Raw genomic sequence first — 22964 nt, forward strand, 5'->3', positions numbered from 1 at the left:
TGAATCTGAGGGAAACCAAGCTCCAAGGTCTTAGTCTAGACGTAGATAAGAACTTGGTTGCTTGTTTGCTGAAAGCTACAAGGGGAGCTGAGCTGTGGTAGGAGACCAGCAGAGAGCCTCCAGAGTCCTCAGGTAGGACATTCTTCCTACCTGTGTGCAAGTGCTACCGGTTCATGCACCTGCGAAATGAGATCTCTGCTACCAACTGCCCCCAAGTGAGTCTCAGTCTGCAGCCGCTAAGCTCCTGTGACTCACTTGGGCAGGAATATCATAAACCAATTCCAAGTAGGTAAGAATCAGTTACAGACCCCAGACACTGCTCCTCCATGAGACCCAGCCCCTGCCTGCTGGGGGTCAGTGTCACTGGGCCCTAGCCACCAACCTGCAAAAAGAAGGTAATTTGGCTCTTCTCAATGGAGTCACTCTCAGACACAGTGTTCTCTAGAGAATAAGTTTCCTGTTTTATACTGAAATATTTTTATACTGAAACTTGCTAAATTCTATGTTCATTTTATAAGTAATGAAGCCTATAGGAATCAGCAAAATGAAACAAAAGTTTGAAATTGAGGAAGACATATAAAAGCAATATGAGTGGTATTTTTAACTAAATATGGTTTTCTTTTTTCTTTCTTTTTTTTTTTAGGTTTTTGCTATAGGCACATGTGCTCACCAGAGAGAGACAGATAGAGGAAAGTGAGAAATCCCCCCGTCAAGGAGGATGGCCATGCCACACTCCTTTCTCCTCCATTCTCCTCTGGGATTTTGTACATATATGCATGCACACATACCTGCTGTCCCCCCAACTAGAATATGTTTTTGTTTTGTTTTAAGAATGATCTATTTTAATATTATTTATTACTTGTTTCTTTTTTTTTCCTTTTTTTCCCCCTAATTTGACCAGAAAGAGAGAAAGGGGCAGTGAGAAAGCAAGCTGCCAGGTCTGGGACTCATACCAAGCCAGCCATGTGCCCCAACCACCACGCCACCTTCCAGCTTCCTAAAATTTGTTTTAATTATAATATTTTTATACTTTTCTTTTTAGAGAGATATTTGATATAGGGTGTTTGTGCTCACCAGAGAGACAGAAAGTGAGAAATCACCTTCCAGAGGGATGACCATGCAAAAATCCCTTCTCTTCCATTCTCCTCTTGGGATGTTGGGCACGCACGCACATGCACCCAGTATGAGTTTTAAGCCACTGGGTCAGGGACTTGAACTGTGGTCAACTAAATGGGAGTCCAGTGACATAACCATTCCACCATCTGCGGGTCCCAGAATTTTGATACTTTTTAATGTTGGTTCTTGAGAAAATGCGACAATATTGGAGAAACACTGACCTGCAAAAATTGCTTTGCTTGTGCATTTATGGTTATGTTGTAAAAATCTCAAATGAATTTGGACAATTTGGTTGTATTTTTTGAAATTTCTTAATTGGCATGAAAACGTTGGCTGTCTGTAATACTGAGGTATTGAACATTCATATTTAGCCAGAGGTGTTTAAGAAGCTATAATTCAATACTAAAGCTACCTGGAAAGCTGAAATAACCAATCTGGTACCAATGAAAAGATGAATAATTAAAGTGAAGTTTCAAACAAAACCTCAAAGGCTTATTAATGTCTGTATAGTCCCTTTGTCATCGTGCTACTAGGTAATTTATGCTTGTGTATTTCAACTGTTTTCTTGGAAAGAGACTGAGTTTTGTGTGTTTGTGTGCTTGTGTGATTATTTCGGGTTTCCTTTCAGAGAGTTGATGACAAGTCACTCTCTCATGGCAAGAGAGATGGCCAGGACCAGCATATTTGGGACCCATGTCCAGGTAGCTTAAGCCAAAGATCAAAATGAATAGAAGGACAATTTTTCTTTTTTCTTTCTTTTTTTTTTTTAGGTTTTTGCTATAGGCACATGTGCTCACCAGAGAGAGACAGATAGAGGAAAGTGAGAAATCCCCCCGTCAAGGAGGATGGCCATGCCACACTCCTTTCTCCTCCATTCTCCTCTGGGATTTTGTACATATATGCATGCACACATACCTGCTGTCCCCCCAACTAGAATATGTTTTTGTTTTGTTTTAAGAATGATCTATTTTAATATTATTTATTACTTGTTTCTTTTTTTTTCCTTTTTTCCCCCTAATTTGACCAGAAAGAGAGAAAGGGGAAGTGAGAAAGCAAGCTGCCAGGTCTGGGACTCATACCAAGCCAGCCATGTGCCCCAACCACCACGCCACCTTCCAGCTTCCTAAAATTTGTTTTAATTATAATATTTTTATACTTTTCTTTTTAGAGAGATATTTGATATAGGGTGTTTGTGCTCACCAGAGAGACAGAAAGTGAGAAATCACCTTCCAGGGGGATGACCATGCAAAAATCCCTTCTCTTCCATTCTCCTCTTGGGATGTTGGGCACGCACGCACATGCACCCAGTATGAGTTTTAAGCCACTGGGTCAGGGACTTGAACTGTGGTCAACTAAATGGGAGTCCAGTGACATAACCATTCCACCATCTGCGGGTCCCAGAATTTTGATACTTTTTAATGTTGGTTCTTGAGAAAATGCGACAATATTGGAGAAACACTGACCTGCAAAAATTGCTTTGCTTGTGCATTTATGGTTATGTTGTAAAAATCTCAAATGAATTTGGACAATTTGGTTGTATTTTTTGAAATTTCTTAATTGGCATGAAAACGTTGGCTGTCTGTAATACTGAGGTATTGAACATTCATATTTAGCCAGAGGTGTTTAAGAAGCTATAATTCAATACTAAAGCTACCTGGAAAGCTGAAATAACCAATCTGGTACCAATGAAAAGATGAATAATTAAAGTGAAGTTTCAAACAAAACCTCAAAGGCTTATTAATGTCTGTATAGTCCCTTTGTCATCGTGCTACTAGGTAATTTATGCTTGTGTATTTCAACTGTTTTCTTGGAAAGAGACTGAGTTTTGTGTGTTTGTGTGCTTGTGTGATTATTTCGGGTTTCCTTTCAGAGAGTTGATGACAAGTCACTCTCTCATGGCAAGAGAGATGGCCAGGACCAGCATATTTGGGACCCATGTCCAGGTAGCTTAAGCCAAAGATCAAAATGAATAGAAGGACAATGGATATCTTAAGTTTGGGGGATATATGGTAACTGAAACATATGATATAGTTTTAATTCAATCACTTGGCCAACAAATACTATGCACCTACTACATTGCAGGTGCTTTTCTAGAGTTTAACAGATACGGCAGTGAATAAAACTAACCACACAGCTTACATTCTTGTCAGGGGAAGAGAGTAAAGGAATGAGTAACACACTGTGTGTTGGGTGGAATAAAAAACCATGAAGAGAAATCAAGCATCAAAAAAGTACAGGAAGTTCCAAGGGTGCAATTTTACATAAGGTAGGCAGGAAAGCACTCATTCACAAACTGACATTTGATCTAAGGAGGGCAGAGAGAGAACCAAGAGAACAAAGGAAGGAAGAGCTTCCCAGACAGTGTTAGCAACAAAAACAAAGGCCAAGCAGCAGGAACATGCCTGGCATTTTCAAGGAAGAAAAGGGAGGCCTGAATGCAGCAGTACAATGAGAGAAGGGAAGGTCACAGAGGAAACAGGGAACAAATCATAGATGTTCTGGGACCAGCAGTTAGTGTAATGGCTATGTCGCTGGACTCCCGCATAGTCAACTGCGGTTCGCGTCCCGGACCTGGTGGCTTAAAACTCATGCCAGGCGCATGTGCATGCATGCCTAAGATCCCAAGAGGAGAAAGGAGAAGGGATTGCTGCGTGGCCATCACCCCTGGGGGGTGATTTCTCACTTCCTGTCTCTCTGTCTCTCTCTGACTGTCTGGCAAGCGCGTAGCACACGCGCCCTATAGCAAAAGCCTAGCAGGTCATTCAAAAGACTTGGGCTTTGACCGTGAGCAAGATGGGATGATCATATATAATGTGATACTTCATAGCCAATAGTAAGTTAGCCAAATTGGAAACATCACCATGGATTCAAGACTCATCCTTAAAGGGCAGTGGTGTGGTGGATAAGGCAGCTGAATTCCATTCAGTTAACCATACAGTTCAAGTCCCAGACCTGGCAAGTTGAGAAACACACCAGGTGTGCTGTGTGTGTGTGTGTGTGCATGCCTCAAAATCCAAAATTCTAAAAGGAGAAATGGAGAAGAGATTGAATGGTGACTATCACTTTCTCTCTCTTTCCAGCAAATGCATGTGAGCTCTGGTGGGGGAAAAAAAGGCAGCATGTGAGAACAAGGATTTTGTTTTGTTTTTTTGTTTTTTTTTTAATATTAATTATTTATTTTGCATTCATTCATTGAACATCATCACAGCATACAAGATGCAGTTTCAGGCCAGCTTAATGGTAGCGACAAGTCCAGAGTTCAATACTACAAGGTTTTAAGTCACCTCCTCTTGGACATCATCAGGCTGCTTCTCATTGTCATGGGAAGTCACCAAATGGGATACCTAGGGTTATGTGTTGGCCTTGATTACTGTTCTGTTGAAGGGAAGCAAGACTCAGTAGAGAGTGGCTCTACTGCCCACATGGGGCAATTTAGTCAACCTGAGGTTACTTGAGAGAGAGCAGACACGCCTACAGGTGGGCCTGCAGAGGAGCTCAGGACAGGACAGCAGGTCAAAGAGAGGGTTCTCATGATGATTTTTTTTTTTTAAGATCTTTTTTTTTGGTTTTTTTTGGAGAGATTTTCACTGTAGGGCACGTGCGCTCGCCAGACAGACAGAGAGAGACATAGAGACAGAAAGCGAGAAATCACCCCCCAGGGGGGATGGTCACGCCGCAATCCCTTCCCCTCCATTCTCCTCTCGGGATCTTGGGCACGCACGCACACGCGCCCGGCGTGAGTTTTAAGCCACCGGGTCCGGGACGTGAACCGCGGTCGACTACGTGGGAGTCCAGCGACATAGCCATTACGCTAACTGCTGGTTCCCCCATGATGATTTTTTAAGATGAGAGAATGGGCCTTGCCAATGTTGCATTTCATAAACGCATAAAACACGCAATCTACACCGAGGATTTTATAGACCATCACGATATTAAACATTAAATTTTCTAAGTGGCACATTTATGCTTAGTGCATGCTGAGAGAGAGTTCCTGCAGCCATACAGAGACATGCTGAGCATCAAAAGCATCATATTAAAGGCCATCATAATTACAACACGTTAAGTCTGTCAAGCCCATTATGCTGCTTGACAGGGGACAAATATTTAGTGTATGACAAATAAAAGCCATAACTACCGATATGACTCAATGTGTGCAATCAATTTCTGTCTCTCTCAGTCTCTGTCTCTGTCTCTTTTCTCTCTCTTACACCGACAACAGTGTGTATATCTGAGGGGGCCACAAATCATCAATTAAGACATAAAAGAAAACTACTTTGACTTGCTTCACGGATACAGCTCTCCTTACTGGGTAACTTAGTTTTATTATGGCAGTGCCTCAAATAGAAAAATAGTTTATTTGAGTTGATACAGAAAAATTTTGAATCTCAGGTGAGTAGGTGAATTGCAAAGGGGACCTTTGTATCGCTGGTGCCTACTGGAAGATACTTCTTCGAAATTAACTTTTGCTCTAGCTACTTCCTGCTTCTCAGGAAACACTCAGGAGCATGGTAAAGGGAGTGATCAGCAGTCATTCAGAGATATGTGTGGGAAGACATATAGCCCTAGTGTGCAGAATAGCCAGGTAAAAGAGAATAAGGAAGCCTCTTGCCCCTGGTGAATCTCACTCCACAATGGTGTAATCATCCACAACTATGGGTCCCCCATGGATGTTCTAGGGACCGTTGTTGACGCACCTGAAACCCTGCAGGTATATTTGGTTGGAGAGAATTACTGGCTGGCCTCACTTTAAGCAAATTACTACAAGCCTCAAGTGAACCCTCGAGCTGTCCTACTAACAACTCTGTCATTTCCCAGTTCCTGCTCTCTCCTGCCCTCCTGCAAGTCTGTTTTACATCCTCTCCTCCCTCCTGAAACCTTCAACACCCTTTCCCCTCCTCACCCTACTTTCTATTTCACTGAGGAAAAAAAAAAAGAAAAAAAACAGAAAAAGAAAAAGAAAAAATGAGAAGAGGCCATAGAGCTACCACAAGCATCTGTGCTTCACAGCATCATGTGCTCTGAAGGTCAAAGTAAAATATAGCAAATCTGCTACTGCACTGTGCAGTGTCAGTAGTTTCTAAAAACTCAAATAAAGGCTCTGTTTCTTACTGGCTGTCTGATGAGGCAAGTTTCCCTTAGATAGCCTTAGTTACTTCAGCTAAAAACAAGGTCCTTCTAACTCCAAGATTTTATGTCTTACTATGGGAGTCACATCTGATAACAAATTAAAATAACCCTAAAGATCTGAATTCCATAAATCACTCAGAGATCATCAATGGCTTCTTCCAGACAGGCCACACTAGTCACCTAACTGACTAAGGACTACACAATCTGGGTTGTTCATGATGGCACTTTGAGAAGCCCACACCTGCTGTAAACTAGGGGCAGACCCTTTCCATGGGGAATGTTTACTTATGGAATTCCCTGCTACTCTTAGTCCACACAATTCTTTTTTGCTGACCTCAGTGTTTTGAAATTGCCCTCCCTACCCTACTGGTGTGTCTCCATGCTAACTTTTTAAAGTTCTTTTATTTCATGAGGATGCTGTTTTAATCTGGACTATAAGTAAACATTCATATCCAAGATTTTTAGACTCTTGAGTTCATAGACAACTTCTCATAGGTCATATTTTTTTTCAAAAATATGGTAATACTTAATAATATTTAAAGTTAGTGTGTGCTATGCATGGCAGAGCTTCTCCCTATAAAAGAACTCTTTCTGTAACTTTCAAGGCAGAGATTTACTTACTTTTTCCAAATGTGTGTTACTTATCAGAGCACCCATGCTGGCTGATGGATCAGAGGGAATGCCAACTTTCCATTCTCTGGTGGCTTCGACAAACCTCTTTAAAAATTCACTGTAGATACTCTTCTGGACAAAGATCCTGCTGGTACAGAGGCAGATTTCACCCTGCCAAGAATGACAAATGAGGACAATGACAAGACTGGAGGACACTCTCCTTCATGAATAAATCACCCTGCACTTTTGAGCACCTGCTGTGTATCCGATATTGGACTGTGATGAGATACAGTGGCAAACAGGACAAAATCCCAGCCATGTGGAACACAGTCTTGTAAGAAAGGCAAACAAAATACAAGTAAACTCAATAATTTCAGGTAGTGATCAAAGTAATAAAAGAAAATTAAGCAGAGGATGGGGAAAGAAACTGGTGGGGAGGAACAGCTAAAGAGAGCATGGAAAGCACTTGCAAAAAGGGGATATTTGAATTGACTCTTGATTGACATGAAGGAGCTGGACAGACAATTATCTGGAGGTAGGGCATTCTTGGTAAAAGGTCAGAGGACCTGCTGCAGGATTGGACTAACATATATGAGAAAAGGCAAGATGATAGAGGGAGCTGAGGATGGGAGCAGAGGTGTATGGTAAGAGATGAGGTCAGGAGGTGACCAAGGCAATGCCATGCAGAGTCTCAGAGGTTTATAAAGAGATTGTTCTTTATTCTGCTTCACAGATAATGCATGTTTTATAAACTGAAGGTTTGTGGCACCCCTGCACCAAGTAAGTCTATCAATACCATTATTTACTATTCAAAAAATCCTAGGTCCCTTAAGAATTATGCTAGATCTATACTAGATGGTGGCACAGACGTAAAACACAATTCTCTATGAGACTAACCCAAATGAGAAGGTTCCAAGTTTGCATCTGGAGACATCCCTGAATATGCCAGGCATCCACATGAACATGCACATGCTCATGATCTGGGACTGCCTAAAGCTGGGAATGGATTACAGCATCAAAACCCTGTTGGGGTACTATCTCTCCACTTCTCTCTGTCTCTTATTCATAGAGGAAATAAATCTTTTAAAAAAGCACTAAAACAAAAAAAAGTGCTAAATCCATTCTGCCTGTGCTCTAAAAGCGAAACAACAAAGCTTGGATGAAAGCATGTCTTTTTGTAGTATGGCTTACTGAGTATTTTAAGCCTTCTGCTGAGATTTACTGTTCAGAAAAAAAAAAAAAAAAGATTCCTTTCAAAATATTTCTGCTGATTGACAAAGCACCTAATTATCCAAGAACTCTGATGGAGATGTATAAAAGAGATTAATATTTTTATGTTTTAATGAAATTCATTCTATAGCCCATGGGTAAAGGAGTCATTTCAACTTTCAAGTCTTATTATCTAAGCAATACATTTGTATTGCTGCTGCAGATAGTGATTCTCCTGATGAATCTGGAAAACATCCATTGAAAACCTTCTGGAAGAGATTCACTATTTTAGATGCCATTAAGAACACTTATTCTCTATGAGACTAACCCAAATGAGAAGGTTCCAAGTTTGCATCTGGAGACATCCCTGAATATGCCAGGCATCCACATGAACATGCACATGCTCATGATCTGGGACTGCCTAAAGCTGGGAATGGATTACAGCATCAAAACCCTGTTGGGGTACTATCTCTCCACTTCTCTCTGTCTCTTATTCATAGAGGAAATAAATCTTTTAAAAAAGCACTAAAACAAAAAAAAGTGCTAAATCCATTCTGCCTGTGCTCTAAAAGCGAAACAACAAAGCTTGGATGAAAGCATGTCTTTTTGTAGTATGGCTTACTGAGTATTTTAAGCCTTCTGCTGAGATTTACTGTTCAGAAAAAAAAAAAAAAAAGATTCCTTTCAAAATATTTCTGCTGATTGACAAAGCACCTAATTATCCAAGAACTCTGATGGAGATGTATAAAAGAGATTAATATTTTTATGTTTTAATGAAATTCATTCTATAGCCCATGGGTAAAGGAGTCATTTCAACTTTCAAGTCTTATTATCTAAGCAATACATTTGTATTGCTGCTGCAGATAGTGATTCTCCTGATGAATCTGGAAAACATCCATTGAAAACCTTCTGGAAGAGATTCACTATTTTAGATGCCATTAAGAACACTTGTGATTCATGAGAGGTTAGAATAGCAACAGTAACAAGAGTTTTGTAGAAACTGTTTCCAACCACATGAGCAACTCTAAGGGGTTCAAAACTCCAGTGAAGGAAGTAACTGCAGATGTGGTGGAAACAGTAAGATAACTAGAATTAGAAGCGGAGCCTGAATCAGTGACTAAGTTGTTGCAATCTCGTGATAAAACTTTAACAGATGCTTCTTATGGATGAGTCATTTCTTGAGATGGAAACTACTCCTGGTGAAGATGCTCTGAAATGCCATTATTGAAATAGCAACAAAGGATTTATGATATTACATAAACTTAGTTGATAAAGCAGCAGCAGGGTTGGAGAGGATTGACTTCAATGTTGAAAGAAATTGTACTCTGAGTAAAATGCTATCAAATAGCATCACATACTCCAGTGAAATCTTTCAGGAAAAGTAAATCAAAATGGCAGACTTTAGTATATTATTTTAAGAAATTACCACAGCCACCCTAACTTTCAACAACCACCATTCAGATTAGTCAGCAGCCACAAACACAAAACATGAACCTCCACCAGCAGAAAGACTATGCTTTGCTAAAGGTTCAGGTGATCATTAGCATTTTTAGCAATAAAGTATTTTTAAATTAAGGCATGTCCCTTTCTTATACATAATGCTATGTATACTTAATAGACTACAGTATAGCTTAATAGACTACAGTATAGCTTCAACATAAATTTTATATGTCCTGCAAAAACCACAAAATTTCTGTGACTTACATTATTTACAATATTCACTTTATCACACTGTCTGCAATGGGACCCATAATATCTCTGAAGTATGCCTACATTGCAGAAGTACAGATAAGTGATGGTAGCTTGGGCCAGGGAGATGCCAATTAAGACTGTTCTGGTCTGTTCTGCTGATAACAAAGAATGCCTAAAACTGGTCGATACATAAGAATAGGGATTTATTGAGAAGAAGACACTTTCATGGCTCCTGAGAACTAGTGATTTCAGGGAAAAAAGAGAAATGAAATTTTCTAGTGATAATTCAGCCTCCAGCTCACAAACTCGAGTGGGATCAAAATGGAATGGCAAAGAGATTCCAGATCACCTCTTTCTGCACGCTCCTGATCACTCAGATTGAACTTCAAGTTTAGAAAGAAACACACCATCCATCAGACGACTAGATATCACCACAGGGCCACAAGAAATATGGGAAAGCAAGAAAATACCTCTCCTCCAAGGAAAAAGAATAGCTACTCTTCATAGACAGTTCAATAGAAATCATGGAAATGTCTGATAAAGAATTTAGAATATCCATAATGGCAAATCTAATAGAGATGGAAGAGAAGAGAAACAATAAACTGCAGAAGAGAAAGGAGAAAGGAACTGACGAATTTCCAGAAGGTGAGGGAATTCTTGCAAGTTCTAAAAGAGGAATTACACACTTTAAAAAATAATCAAATGGACATGTTAGAGATGAAGGCTATATCATCATATTACAGGAAGTCAAAATTTCCCTTGAAAGTATTAAAAGCAGACTAGATCATACAGAAAACAGAATCTCAGATGTAGAAGAGAAAATTTCTGGCCTAGAAAAATCCACCACGAAGACTGAAGAAATTGCCCCCAAAAATGAGAATAATATACAAGAAATACTATATACCATCAAATGTCCAAACATCTGGATAATTGGTATCCCCGAAGGTGAAGAGATTCATAAGGGCATTGATAATCTATTCCATGAAACCCTGCAAGAAAAATTTCCAGATCTTAGAGGCACTCTAAGATCCAGTCCCAAGAAATACAAAGGACCCCAAATAGAATCAACCCAAGAATGTCTTCTCCAAGACACATTATAGCTGGATTGACCAAAACCACAGACAAAGACAAGATACTAAGATTGGCAAGAGAAAAACAGCAAGTTACCTACAAAGGATATTCCATCGGGCTAACAGCAGACCTCTCATCAGAAACAATGCAAGCGAGGAAAGAATGGGAAAATATATTCAAAGTGTTAAAGGAAAAGCAATTTCAACCAAGAATACTTTACCCGGCAAGATTATCCTTCATATGGGAAGAAAAGACAACAACATTCTCAGATAAACAAAACCTGAAAGAATTTACCAGCACCAGACCAGATCACCAAGAAGTTCTCAAGAGAGTGCTATATCAGGAAAATTAAATTCAGACACACAGAAATAAGAATTCAAAAACTAAGAAAATGGCCAACTTAATCATAGGGATAAGTCTGGAGTTGAATATTATATCCCAGAATTAAGTACATGAGACTCAACTGGTGAAATAGCATTTTATGACTTTTGACTAAAATATTGTTTATTTTTTTGTAGGTTTTGGTGTCTGGTTTTAAAGATTTTTGTCCTGTCTTGAGCTGTCAATAAGTCCATGTACCTACTATTTGAACAGAATCCTAACCTGTTTCCTGGCTTTAAGTTTAACACAAGAGAGAGTGTGGGAGGAGGGTGGGAAAGGGCAGAGGGTCAGAAATAGGGATATATATATATATATATATATAACCAGAAATGGAAAATTATTGATGATAACATGCACGATTAAGCCACTATCAGTATATTCTGGATGGGAAATCACATTTTGTATGCTATGATGATGCTTAGGGAATGAATGTAAATTAACCAATGTAAAAAAATGTTTCAGGGGAAAAAAACACAAAAACTGTTTTTCTTGAAATTAAAAAAAAATGCATTAAAAATACCTATTTGATGACTGCAGTAACCTATATAGCCCCCAGGTAGGTGCTACTTTATAGTATGCTCATTCTACTCACTGAGGTTTATGCCTAAAGTCAGACTTGTGTTCATGGATATGTATATATCAGCTGTGCTTGCTATTGAAAATATTTAGATTATTAAGATCTTTAGTGAATCAATAAAATGTGTGTTGTGGGGGAAGGCATAGAAAACAACCATGGATACCAGAAACAATGTGGGAGGAGGGTGGGAGATAGCAGAAGGTAAGAGATAGGGACTCAAGGATTGGAAAAAAAGCAAAATATATAGGAAACAAGAAATGGAAAATTATTTGTTGACAATAACACATATGTCGATGTGCTTGATTGAGCCAATATACATTGTATTCTGGATGGAAAATCTCATTTTGTATGCTATAATGATGAATAGTAAATGAATGTAAATAAATAAATTTAAATTAAAAATTAAAAAAAATAATAATAGAGGTCTATTTACCTCATGATTTAGAAGTCCAAAATCCAGAGGCCACAACTAATAAGGGTCTTCTTGATGACAGGTAACACAACACAGGGCAAAACCGAGCAAGTCTGTATCCTTGTGTTTCTGTTCTTATCTCATTCCCTTTCCTGGGGCCTATCAGGAATTAATCATGGGGAACCCACCCTTATGACTAATTACTCCCCAAAGTCCTCACCTTTCAACACCATAGTTGGATTAAGTCTGTCTCCTCCTAATTTCATGTACAAATTCCAATACATGAATTTGGTGGTGGTGGTAGGAAGGTTATATTCAAACCATACCAGAGATGAATAAAAGCAATAAGAACCCATCAAGTTCAATTGATTCTTACATGGGAATGAGACCCCAAAAGTGTAAGGAAATTGGCGTAGGTGCACTGGAGAAGTGATTAAGATTTAGAATATATACTAAAGATAGATCTAGCAGGACCTGTTGATGGATTAGATATGGAGTATGAAGAAAAGAGAGGGAAAGAAGAAAGACAAGTCCTAGGCTTTTGGCCGGAGCAATGGAGTAGAGGATAGTTTTATCCTTTGAAAAGACAAACACGAATCAGCAAAAGGATCAATATTGCAAGAAGAGAGAGGGAAGGAAATCAAGACTTCTGCTTTGGACATGTTAAGTTTCAAATGCCTGACAGGCATTGAAATAAAAATGATGAGTGTTCACGGGATCTATAGGGGGAAAATTCTAACAGGTTGCTGTGTAAAAAATAATCCTATTAATTGAACAGAGCATGTGATTAGTTTACAAACCACATTCTAGACTTTTTAAAATATTATATCTAAGAGGTCTTAAAATGTTTGTAGAAAAATGGAATTAAAGTGTGAGTTTATTTTGGTGCAAAAAAAATTAAAATCCATACATTTTTCTCCCACAAATACACATTTTCCATGAACTTTTTGGAAGATTCCCCTCATATGTATGACAAATACATAAATGCACAAATAACTATTTTCATCACGTTTATATTTACTCTTCACAACAATCCTAGAAAACAGAATGCTTCTAATTATCTTGGTATGTATACAGAGCTTCACTGTCCAAATTACACAATTAATACTTTGCAATAATAAATTCTATAACCAGGAGCACCATTAGCATCATCTGAATGCTAATGGTGAAGATTAGCTAATGCTAGTCTGAAGGCTTAGGAAATGTCTAAACACCTGGTGGTTATTTGTACATGTGGCCTGTGCTATGTGAAAAAGAGGGAGTGATAGAGCCTTGATAGGTTAACAGTTTTCTGCTATTTGGTGCTAGGAAACAGAGGCAATACTAAGATCCTTGGGAGAATGGCTTTAGAGGCAATGAGAAATAGACCACATCATTTACTGAGTGTCTTTCATATTCTAGGCTCTGTGCAAAATGCTTTCTTTTTTTAAAAAATTATTTTATTTAATTTATTTACTTATTTATTTTAATTTGACCAGAGAGGCAGAGAGAGAGAGGGAAAGTGAGAAAGCAGGCCGCCAGATTCGGGACTCAAGCCGCAGTCAGCCATGTGGGAGCCCAGCATCCTTAATCACCACACCACCTGCTGGCTCCTGTGCAGAAGGCTTTCATCATCATGATTCTGTGATGTGTAAGCTTTTCCAGTTCATAGTTCAGAAATGGAGTTTTTTTTGGTTTTTTGGGGTTTTTTTCTCCTCCTCCTCCCTCTTCCCTTCCCCCGCCCTCCCAGAAATGGAGTTTTTAATTAACACATTCCCAAGGTCTCACAAAGAGCCTTCAAAAAAGTCTATCAGGTTCAATTAAAGAAATAGTATCTGGGGCCAGCAGGTGGTGTGGTGGTTAATTCACTGGACTACCACATGGATGACAACAGTTCAAGTCCCAGACCTGGCAGCTTGAAACTCACTCTGGGCACATTTGCATGCATGCTCAACATCTCAGGAGGAGAAATAAAGGAAAAGAATTGCAGCATGGCCATCTTCACTGGGGGGGGGGGGGGGGTGATTTCTGACTTTCCCTCTTACTGTCTGTGTCTATCTGGCCAGCACAGGTGAAAACCTTAAAGAAAAAAAAAAAAAAGATGTACACACTACCCGGGACTCATCACTCAGCATAGTTAAAAAATCAAATTACTTTACTTGTTTGTTTGTTTGTTTGTTTTTTCTAAAATCTGTTTGTTGCCTTGGATTGGCCAGTTGGAAAGGTGCTATGGGTTGGATAACAGTTTGTCCTCCAAAGGGCCATGTTCTGGAATCTTGAATAACAGCTTTGGAAAGTGGTGAGACCTTTAAGAGGTGGGCCTAATAAGAGGGCATCATCCAATCTTCTGTGGATATGGGTGGAACAGACAGGAAGTGGAAAAGTCTGTTTTCTTCCTCCTCTCTTGTCTCTCTCTTTGGCACCTGCCTTCTCTGTTCCTGTCAGCCATGTTGTGAGCCAGTCATCCTGATGCCAGGCCCATCCCTTTGGTCTTTGCAGCTCTCAGAACTGTGAGCAAATGAACCCTTCATTCTTTATAAAGCACCTCATCTTAGGCATTTCTGTTTAGCAACATAGTAACAGGCTAACATAGTATGTCCATGCCCCTATTCCACTGCCATTTTAAAATATCCCAAAAAGGAAACTTCTCAAATCCAAACATGAAGCCATTAAGTACAGCATCCACATCTCCATATTCACAATGTGTTTACTTTAATACAGAAAATTCTCCTAACTTTTGCTCATCTCATTTTTTTCAGTCCACAAGGTTTGTCCCTTTTTGGTTGTCTCTGAGCCATCTCTAAACACTTTTTAAATTGTTCACTAGGTATTTGTTTATTCTTTTGACTAAACTAGCTGTATAATAAAATTGCATTGTCTAATACAAAAATTCTCTGCATTTCTAGTCACATTCACTAGGAACTCCAATGAGAGAAATAATTACAATTAAAACAATCATGAAAATAATAATTGAAAGTAATATTTACTTACTCTACTCTCACAAAAACTCTGTTTGTAGGCATTATTATTGCTCACATGATCTTACAGGTGAAGAAATACAGTTTCCAAAGGTTATATTACATCCCATATTACTGAGTTAGGTAAACACAGAAAGACCTCATTCCGTTCTTCTTTTCTTCTATAAAAGTTCTAATTTTTTACTTCAATCTTTATCTCTGCTAAAATAAAAATAATTCTTGGAGAAAATCATCTAGTGCTTACCTAGTATTTCCTAAGGAATATTCTAGGCAATGATGCTAAAAATGCTTCACCTAAGCTAGCACTGGTCTCATCTTCATGAGGGCTACTGTCTAGTTGAACTAGTCTCATGTTCTTAACTCTTTGGGAGGCCATGCTCTTGATGAATTTGACAAAAGAACTCCGGAGTCCAGGAAAACATGTGATATAATTTCAGGAGATTCAAAAATGCCCTGCATCTCCATCCATGACTTCAAGTTGAGAAACTAAAGCTGGTTTTATGTATTTATAACTTAGCATGTATATGTATTTGGGATACTTTTTGAAGGAAGAATGAGGTTTACTGGGAGTAGAATGTTTGAACAGAAAAAAAGAGAGAGAGACAGAGCAACTATGTGAATAATGCAAGAGAAATGTGGGCAGAAAATCCATCATTTTGCCCAGGGCTAGTATCTGATGAAAGTTGTGTAACTCAAGAAGAGCTTGCTGCACAGGATCTGTTCTTCTCCAAGGCCACTGGCTAACACTGAGATTGAGCAGATAGTCAACAGACAACACAATGCACTGATCCTGCTTTCATTGAAGTGGTTTGGGATTGACTTATTCACTCCCAGGCGATGCACTGTGATAAACCAGATCTAGCTTGGCAGGGCCATGGGGGGGGCGGGGGGGGGGGGGGTAGGAGAGGCAGTAAGGGAGGGCAAGAAGAGCCAAAGGACATACCTGGTTAGCAAAGCTGGACCTGACAGTTGCTGGAATACACTCCTCCAGGTTGGCATCATCGAAGATGATGGCAGGATTTTTGCCCCCCAGCTCCAGGGAGAGCTTCTTGAAGTGGGGAGCACTCAAATGGGTAATGCGCTCAGCTGTCAGTTGGCCCCCAGTGAAGGAAATCAGGGGTACCTCTGGATGGGTCACCAAGGCCTCACCTACTCTGGGCCCCGTTCCAAACACAATATTGACCACACCTGGTGGAATACCTGGATGGGAAAAAGGATCAAGCACAGCAGTCCTCCTCAGTATGTTGAGAACTTCGGATATATGGAGATTCTCCTCAAAAGTCCAATAATTCAAATTGTGGGATTAACAATCTTGACAGTTGTCTCTAGTTTAATAAGCAAAGTACCACAGAATGATCTCTGCCTAAAATGCACACACAATGGGATTTCCTTGAGTGCTCTGCCCTGTAGAGATGCAAGGTAGAACACATTCTAGGTAATTCATTCCATAATAATGATTAGGCTTTAGGGATTAAGGATGGAGAGCTATCTTCCGGCAGGTCAAGTCCAGTGGAAGAGTGGTACTCTGCTCCGACTTGGTATCCAGGAGGCACTACACAGTGTGAAAATATTACGTAGATGGGTAAATGCTGCAGAGATGCACAAAAGAGATCAGCTTGGCCCAGGAAAGCAGAGGAGGTCTCCCCAGGGAGGGTAGGTTTTGTGGTCCTGTGCCCCATGATCACAGACAGCACTCTTACAGTCCAGGCTGACTTACAAGAACCAAGAACACCTGAGAATAGGTGCTCAAATCTCTTCTATCACGGGATCCTACTGCTCTAAATCGGTGTTTATTTATTTATGTATTTTCTGGATTACTCATTTATAACCTGCCCACCTCTAGGAGGTATGCCAGCTAAGAAGAGGAGTGGTATCCAATTTTTACTCTCCGTTGTATCTCTGTGCCAAAACCTGGTTTGGCACACAGAACTAATATCAAAAAGTGGCTACTGTGGGCCTGCCATTGCTATAAATGATTCATATCCTTCAGATCTTAGAACAGCTTTCAAGATATGTAGAACCACTACCCTTGACTTTACTGGGTCCAGGACTTGAAACGTGATCGCCCATGTGAGGTTAAATAACAGCCAGTAAGCAACAAAGTTGTTCACAGCGGGTTAATAAATAAATGCTGAGTAAATGGGCAAGTAAATGAATACTTAGTGTTCATTATGCAAATTAGAAATGGTTTGTGAGGGCCAGTTTAACAGTTAGATTGCCTGGACTCCCACATGGCCAATCACGTTTCAAGTCCGGGACCCAGTGCCTGGACTCCCACATGGCCAATCAAATCCAAACCCCGGGACCCAGTGGTTTGAAACTCACACCAGGTGCATGTGTGCACGTGCCCAAGGAGGAGAATGGTGGAGAAGGGATTACAGCATGGCCACCCCTCTTCAGGGGTGATTTCTCACTTTCCCTCTCACTCTCTCTCTGTTTATTTCTCTCTCTCCAACAAAGCTCAGGTGCTTTAAGGCAAAACCTTTAAAAATAAAAAAAGAAGAAGAAAGAAATGGTTTGCAAATTTGGGAAGTTTTTTTTTTTTTTTTTTGGAGAGATTTTTGCTATAGGGTGCATGCGCTCGCCAGACAGACAGAGAGAGAGAGACATAGAGACAGAAAGCGAGAAATCACCCCCCAGGGGGGATGGTCACGCCGCAATCCCTTCTCCTCCATTCTCCTCTCGGGATCTTGGGGACGCACGCACACGCGCCCAGCGTGAGTTTTAAGCCACCGGGTCCGGGACGCGAACCGTGGTCGACTACGTGGGAATCCAGCGACATAGCCATTATGCTAACTGCTGGTTCCCCAAATTTGGGAAGTTTTAAGAGTCCAAAAGAAACCCCATATGCAACTGTGTTGTGTCTAGAAAGTTCTTATGGTTTGCCTGAAGGGAGCTGAATTTTTCCATTTCTTCAGGTTTGACCTACAGTAGGTGCCGAAATCCACCAACGTGTAAGTTTTTGGAACTGCTTCCCAGCTCCTACTATCTCTCCCTTGCTCCTGGTTAGACATTCTCTTCTTAAAAGCATACTCTCTTGGATTCAACCCATCTCTTCAAGAATCTACATTCAAAAATATAAATAACAATTTCACAGTGACGATTCATTATCATCCAGAACACTCTTCCATGGAACTACAGCCTTAGCCTCATCACCTTGAGGGGACATCCAGGTGACCAAAGAGACAGGTTAGCAAGGTTCAAACGGTCATGATGATGTCCAGCAAAGCCCTACTTCTGATGCTCCCGCCTCTATACCCAACGTGCACATTTGCTGACACGGAGCTTAGGCCTGTCCTGGATTGTAGGTCATGCAGGGAAACGCCAGGCAGCATGTGAGAGCTTCTGGACCCCGGCTGGAGCAAAGAAGAGTGCCAGAGGAGAGGACCGCCCCCAGCACTGCGGGAGGAAAACAAGAATGTATTTACCACCATTCAGGGTGGGGCCCTGAATCTCCATCAACTGCCGCACCTGTGTGTGTAGATGGGGGAGCAGGGGCATGAATAGATTGTGAGGCTTTACAAATCCTGGTGGAAAAAATAGATGGAATCGCTTCTCATGGTGTATTCTAAGGAGGTGAGTGAAAACACAGAAACACCATGGTTGTCGTGTCATCATGTTATGACGCTGGCTCCCTACCTTGGACTTCCCAGTCACCAGAACTGAAAGTCAAATAAACCTCTATTCTTTATAAAATCACCCAGTCTTGGGTATTTCTGTCGGCAATATAATAGCAGGTTAAGACATGCTATTAAAAGTTGCTCTTGGGACCAGAAGCTGACATAATGGCTATGTTGCTGATCTCCCATGTAGTCGACCACGATTCGAATCCTGGACCCAGTGGCTTAAACTCACACCAGGCACGTGTGTGTGCATGAGTGTGTGTGTGTGTGTGTGTGTGTGTGTGTATGCCCAAGATTCCAAGAGGAGAATGGAGGAGAAGGGATCGTGGCGTGGCCATCCTCCCCGGGGGTGGGGGATGGGGGTGGGGGGATGATTTCTTGCTTTCTGTCTCTCTGTCTGTCTTTCTGATGGGCGCATGCCCCCTATAGCAAATCTCTCCACACACACACACACAAAGTTGCTCTTACATTGCTCTAAAATAGGATTACATATACGTGAGTCACACTTCCCACTTCCTCCCAATCCCACTGGAGATCGTGAGAGCTCAAGAGAATTGAGTGCTACATTTTCAATATTTGTCAGGGGAAGGATGTTTGACAAAGTCTCCTCAGGGAGGAAAGAGAAGGGTTGTTTTGGTAGAATAGGCTTATAATAATAGTTCTCAAGAAAGAGGATCTATGCTGTGTAAATAGACGGAAATGGAAAACTCCCATGCAGACCTGGTTCTGGAGAAAGTGTTTCGGAAAGATAACTCATCAGAGATCAAGAAGTGTTTGATTTCAGGAGAGAGTGGGTCACAGGAACGTGGCTCTGTGGTGCACTTCCACTTGCACATGTTCCCTTGCTGACAGGGCATCCAAGTAGAGTGTTTGCCCTAATTCTATCCCACTTTGGGGAACCTGCAGTCACTAGCTGAGAAGAAACGCCTTGACACTTTGTAGGCAACAGACTCAATTTTACAGTGAATGGGATTAGACTATGATCTTTTTTATAAGGGAGGGTTGACACATTCTAGGACGGGGAAAGATTGGCACATTCATGTCCTCAGGGCCTAGGGGATCCACAGATGCCCAAAGACATAAGTGTGAAGCCTCGCTCCTCTGTAGGAATCTAGCTCCATCAGGGCCCAATGTCCTTCCCTGTTCCCTGAACAGGCTCCCTTTTAACTTGTCATCTAAATCCTAAAGAACTGGCTAGGGCTGGCCCTGTAGCCTACTGGTTAAGGGAAGAGGGATCCCATATGGCCAACTGCGGCTCAAGTCCAGGCCCCAGGGGCTTGGAAAAACACACCAGACTTGTGTGCATGCATGCCTCAAATCCTAACAGGACAGAGAAATGGAGGTGAAGGATTGCAGCATGACCACGCCCCATTGGAAGGCGCCTTCTCCTTTCTGTCTCGCCATCTCTCTCTCAAGTCTACATGTCCTCTGGCTATTGACTTTTTTAAAAATGAACTGACTAAACTTTACTGGAGGCTAATATGTTTTACTTCTAGAAGAGGTATCCGGAAGAAGAAGAGAGAAATGGACACTTACCCAGTACCCACTTTATGGGTAAGCAGGTTCTTTTATGTGAGCTGAAAAAACAGCAAGTACTAGAGAGGCTAAGAAGCCAGAAGGACAGTAAGCCTGTCCCTGTCACTCAGCCATTATTGCCTTCCCAGCTGAGGGGGGAAGTGAGCAAAAGGACTTGATAGTAAGGGGCCTGCTCACAGGTACGCTGGGGCTTCTTGTCTGTTACCTTTGAGTAGTAGGCACTGGCAGGCTGTGTCTGTGCAGAGCATAACCAGGACATGCCCTGTTGTTTTTCTTTAAAGAATTATTTTTATTTATTTATTTATTTTCACATGAATTTTGCCAGAGAATGAAAGAGAGAGAGAGAGAGGGAGAAAAAGCAAATCTCCAGGTCCGGGACTCAAACCACAGTCAGCCATGTGGGAATTCTAACACCTTAAGCACCATGTCACCTGCTGGCCCCCATGCTCTGTTTTAGCCCGTGTTTCTGTTGGTATAACAGAATACCACAGACAAAGTAATTTATAAGGGATAAAAATTTATTCAGCTCCAGGTTCTGGAGGTCCAAGGTCAAAGGGCTGCATCTGGTGGGGAATCTCTTCAGAGTCTTGAGGTGGTTCGGGGCGTTATGTGGTAAGAGGGCAAGTGCACATGTTCACCCTCGTCTCATTCCCTCTTCTTATAAAACCATCAGTATCTCATCATGGGGGTCTCACCCTGAAGACTTTATCTAATTCTAATTACCTTCCAAAGTCCCACCTTTTAATACCATAGTCAGAATAAGTTTCCATCCTCTTAATATCATGACAATAATAACCAAATTTCAATACATTTTTGGAGGGATGCATTCAAACCATAGCCCTGAAGGTGGCCACTATACCCTTAGCAGAAAAACGACATGGAACAAATGCATAATCCTGATACGCTGGTCAAGGTCATATTGTACCAGCTTCTGAGTAGCAGTCTGAAATGCAGAAAAAGCTGAGGGTTGTATATTCCAATCTCTTGAAAATGGATGCCCAGCCTCACGGAGCAATCGGTAGCCTATGAACCGCTGTCCTGCAGCTTTGGATCCCTGGATGACCTGAGAACACTGGCCGAGTATGCAGCCAGGATCCTGATGGGCAAGAGGGCTAAGGGAAGGGGGTCACAGAGTGACAAGATGCCATCGAGGGTGACTTTCTCTCTGTCTTTCTCTTTCTCTCATGCACACACACATACTCTCACACATGAATTTTTTACAAAATATCTCTTGAAAGTGGGCTATCTCTACTATGTATTTTATAGCTAAAGCAACTATAAGAGTACTGGCAATAGTCTTATTTTCATCAAGATCAAACATAAGACTTGAGCTGACTATTGAAGAGACTATCTGGAATGGACTGGTGTCTTTGATTTGGTCCAGACCCTTTAAGCATCAATTGCTTCTCTGTTCTTCCGGCTCTGCCAGCTGACCCCTCTCCACCCCCACCCCTGGGACTGCAGCTGTCCTGTAGTGGCACCATTCTGGCGTGGACTAGAGGAAGCAGTGTGAGAGAGCCCTGGGGAAAAGGGATTTCTCAGAAAAGAGACAAAACCCAAAGATGTCACTGGAATCAATTTTGCTGCGGAGTGGAAGATTTCTGTATATTAGGTCGTCAGGAAAGTCATGATGTATTTTTCTGTTCTTCTGTGCACAAATGTGTCATGACTTTCCTGATGACCCAATAATACAATGTTCTCTAGCTCTATACCCCCCCAGCCCCAATATCTAATTACCTGCCTTATCCAAGAGCTTGCACAACATCCACGCAGTCACTGACGTCAGCTCGCTGGGCTTGGCTATCACAGTATTCCCAGCAGCAATGGCCGGAGCTATCTTCCAGGTCAGTAAGTAGAGTGGCAAATTCCAGGGACTGATCAAACCAGCTGGAAGATGAGGACAGAAGCATTGCCAGTGATGACACCCCCAGCAGGAGCAGCCAGGGGTGGGGGTGGGGGTGGGGGGGAGGCCTCAGGCTGGTTATTATGCAGAACTCCTTCATGCAGCCTGAAACTTCATTTGTTCTTCTAAAACCCCAAACAGTGCTTATTTGTGTCCAACTTCAGGCAACTGTGCCTTGTAAACCACAGAATGATATGATATGTGCTTCCTTCATGGTTTACAATTGCACTTCGGCTCCAGACTACCAAGCAGATACCGTCACTAAATAGCTCCAGAACGTGATGCATTTTGAGATTTACAAACTGACTTCTACTTTTAAAAAATCTTCCTCTTTATTATTAAAGTGTCCTGCTGCTATCTTTATCTTTATCTTTTTCCACATTTATTTCTGATCTGTTGTGCGTTGGGACATGAACTATCAAACTTTATAGAATTCTATGTAAAATAGGAGCAAAAAAAAAGTTCTGAGTGTTCCTTGTAAGAGTTCTATGGGATTCTGTATGGTCATCCCCTGGGGACAGAGGGGAGATTTCTCACTTTCCCTCTCACTGCCATGCTTTCTCTCTCTCTCTTTGGTGAGCACACAAACCCTAAGGCAAAAAAATAAAAAATAAAAAATAAAAAGACCTTTGATGTATAGACTATGAAATCCACTTTGGCAATTCACAAGATTTTTAAATAAAAATCCTCTCTAGAATCTCACCTATATCTAAACCAGATAGGTGTGCTCAATAAATATTATAACCAA

At 41.1% G+C, this 22964-nt stretch overlaps 1 protein-coding gene across 2 annotated transcripts in view; it reads right to left on the reverse strand.

The window, feature by feature from the left end:
- ALDH8A1 (aldehyde dehydrogenase 8 family member A1) overlaps positions 1 to 22964 on the reverse strand; it is a 38456-nt gene that overhangs the window by 7894 nt on the left and 7598 nt on the right. For both annotated transcript variants that reach the window (XM_006144338.3, XM_027770237.1), the window contains exons 4-6: positions 22051 to 22200; positions 16098 to 16354; positions 6865 to 7026 (exon numbers count right to left, since the gene is read on the reverse strand). In XM_006144338.3, coding sequence (XP_006144400.1) covers positions 6865 to 7026; positions 16098 to 16354; positions 22051 to 22200 — 569 coding nt within the window. The remainder of the gene's footprint in view (positions 1 to 6864; positions 7027 to 16097; positions 16355 to 22050; positions 22201 to 22964) is intronic.

Source organism: Tupaia chinensis, unplaced genomic scaffold (assembly GCF_000334495.1).
Source record: "Tupaia chinensis unplaced genomic scaffold, TupChi_1.0 Scaffold000117_2, whole genome shotgun sequence".
Taxonomy (NCBI): domain Eukaryota; kingdom Metazoa; phylum Chordata; class Mammalia; order Scandentia; family Tupaiidae; genus Tupaia; species Tupaia belangeri.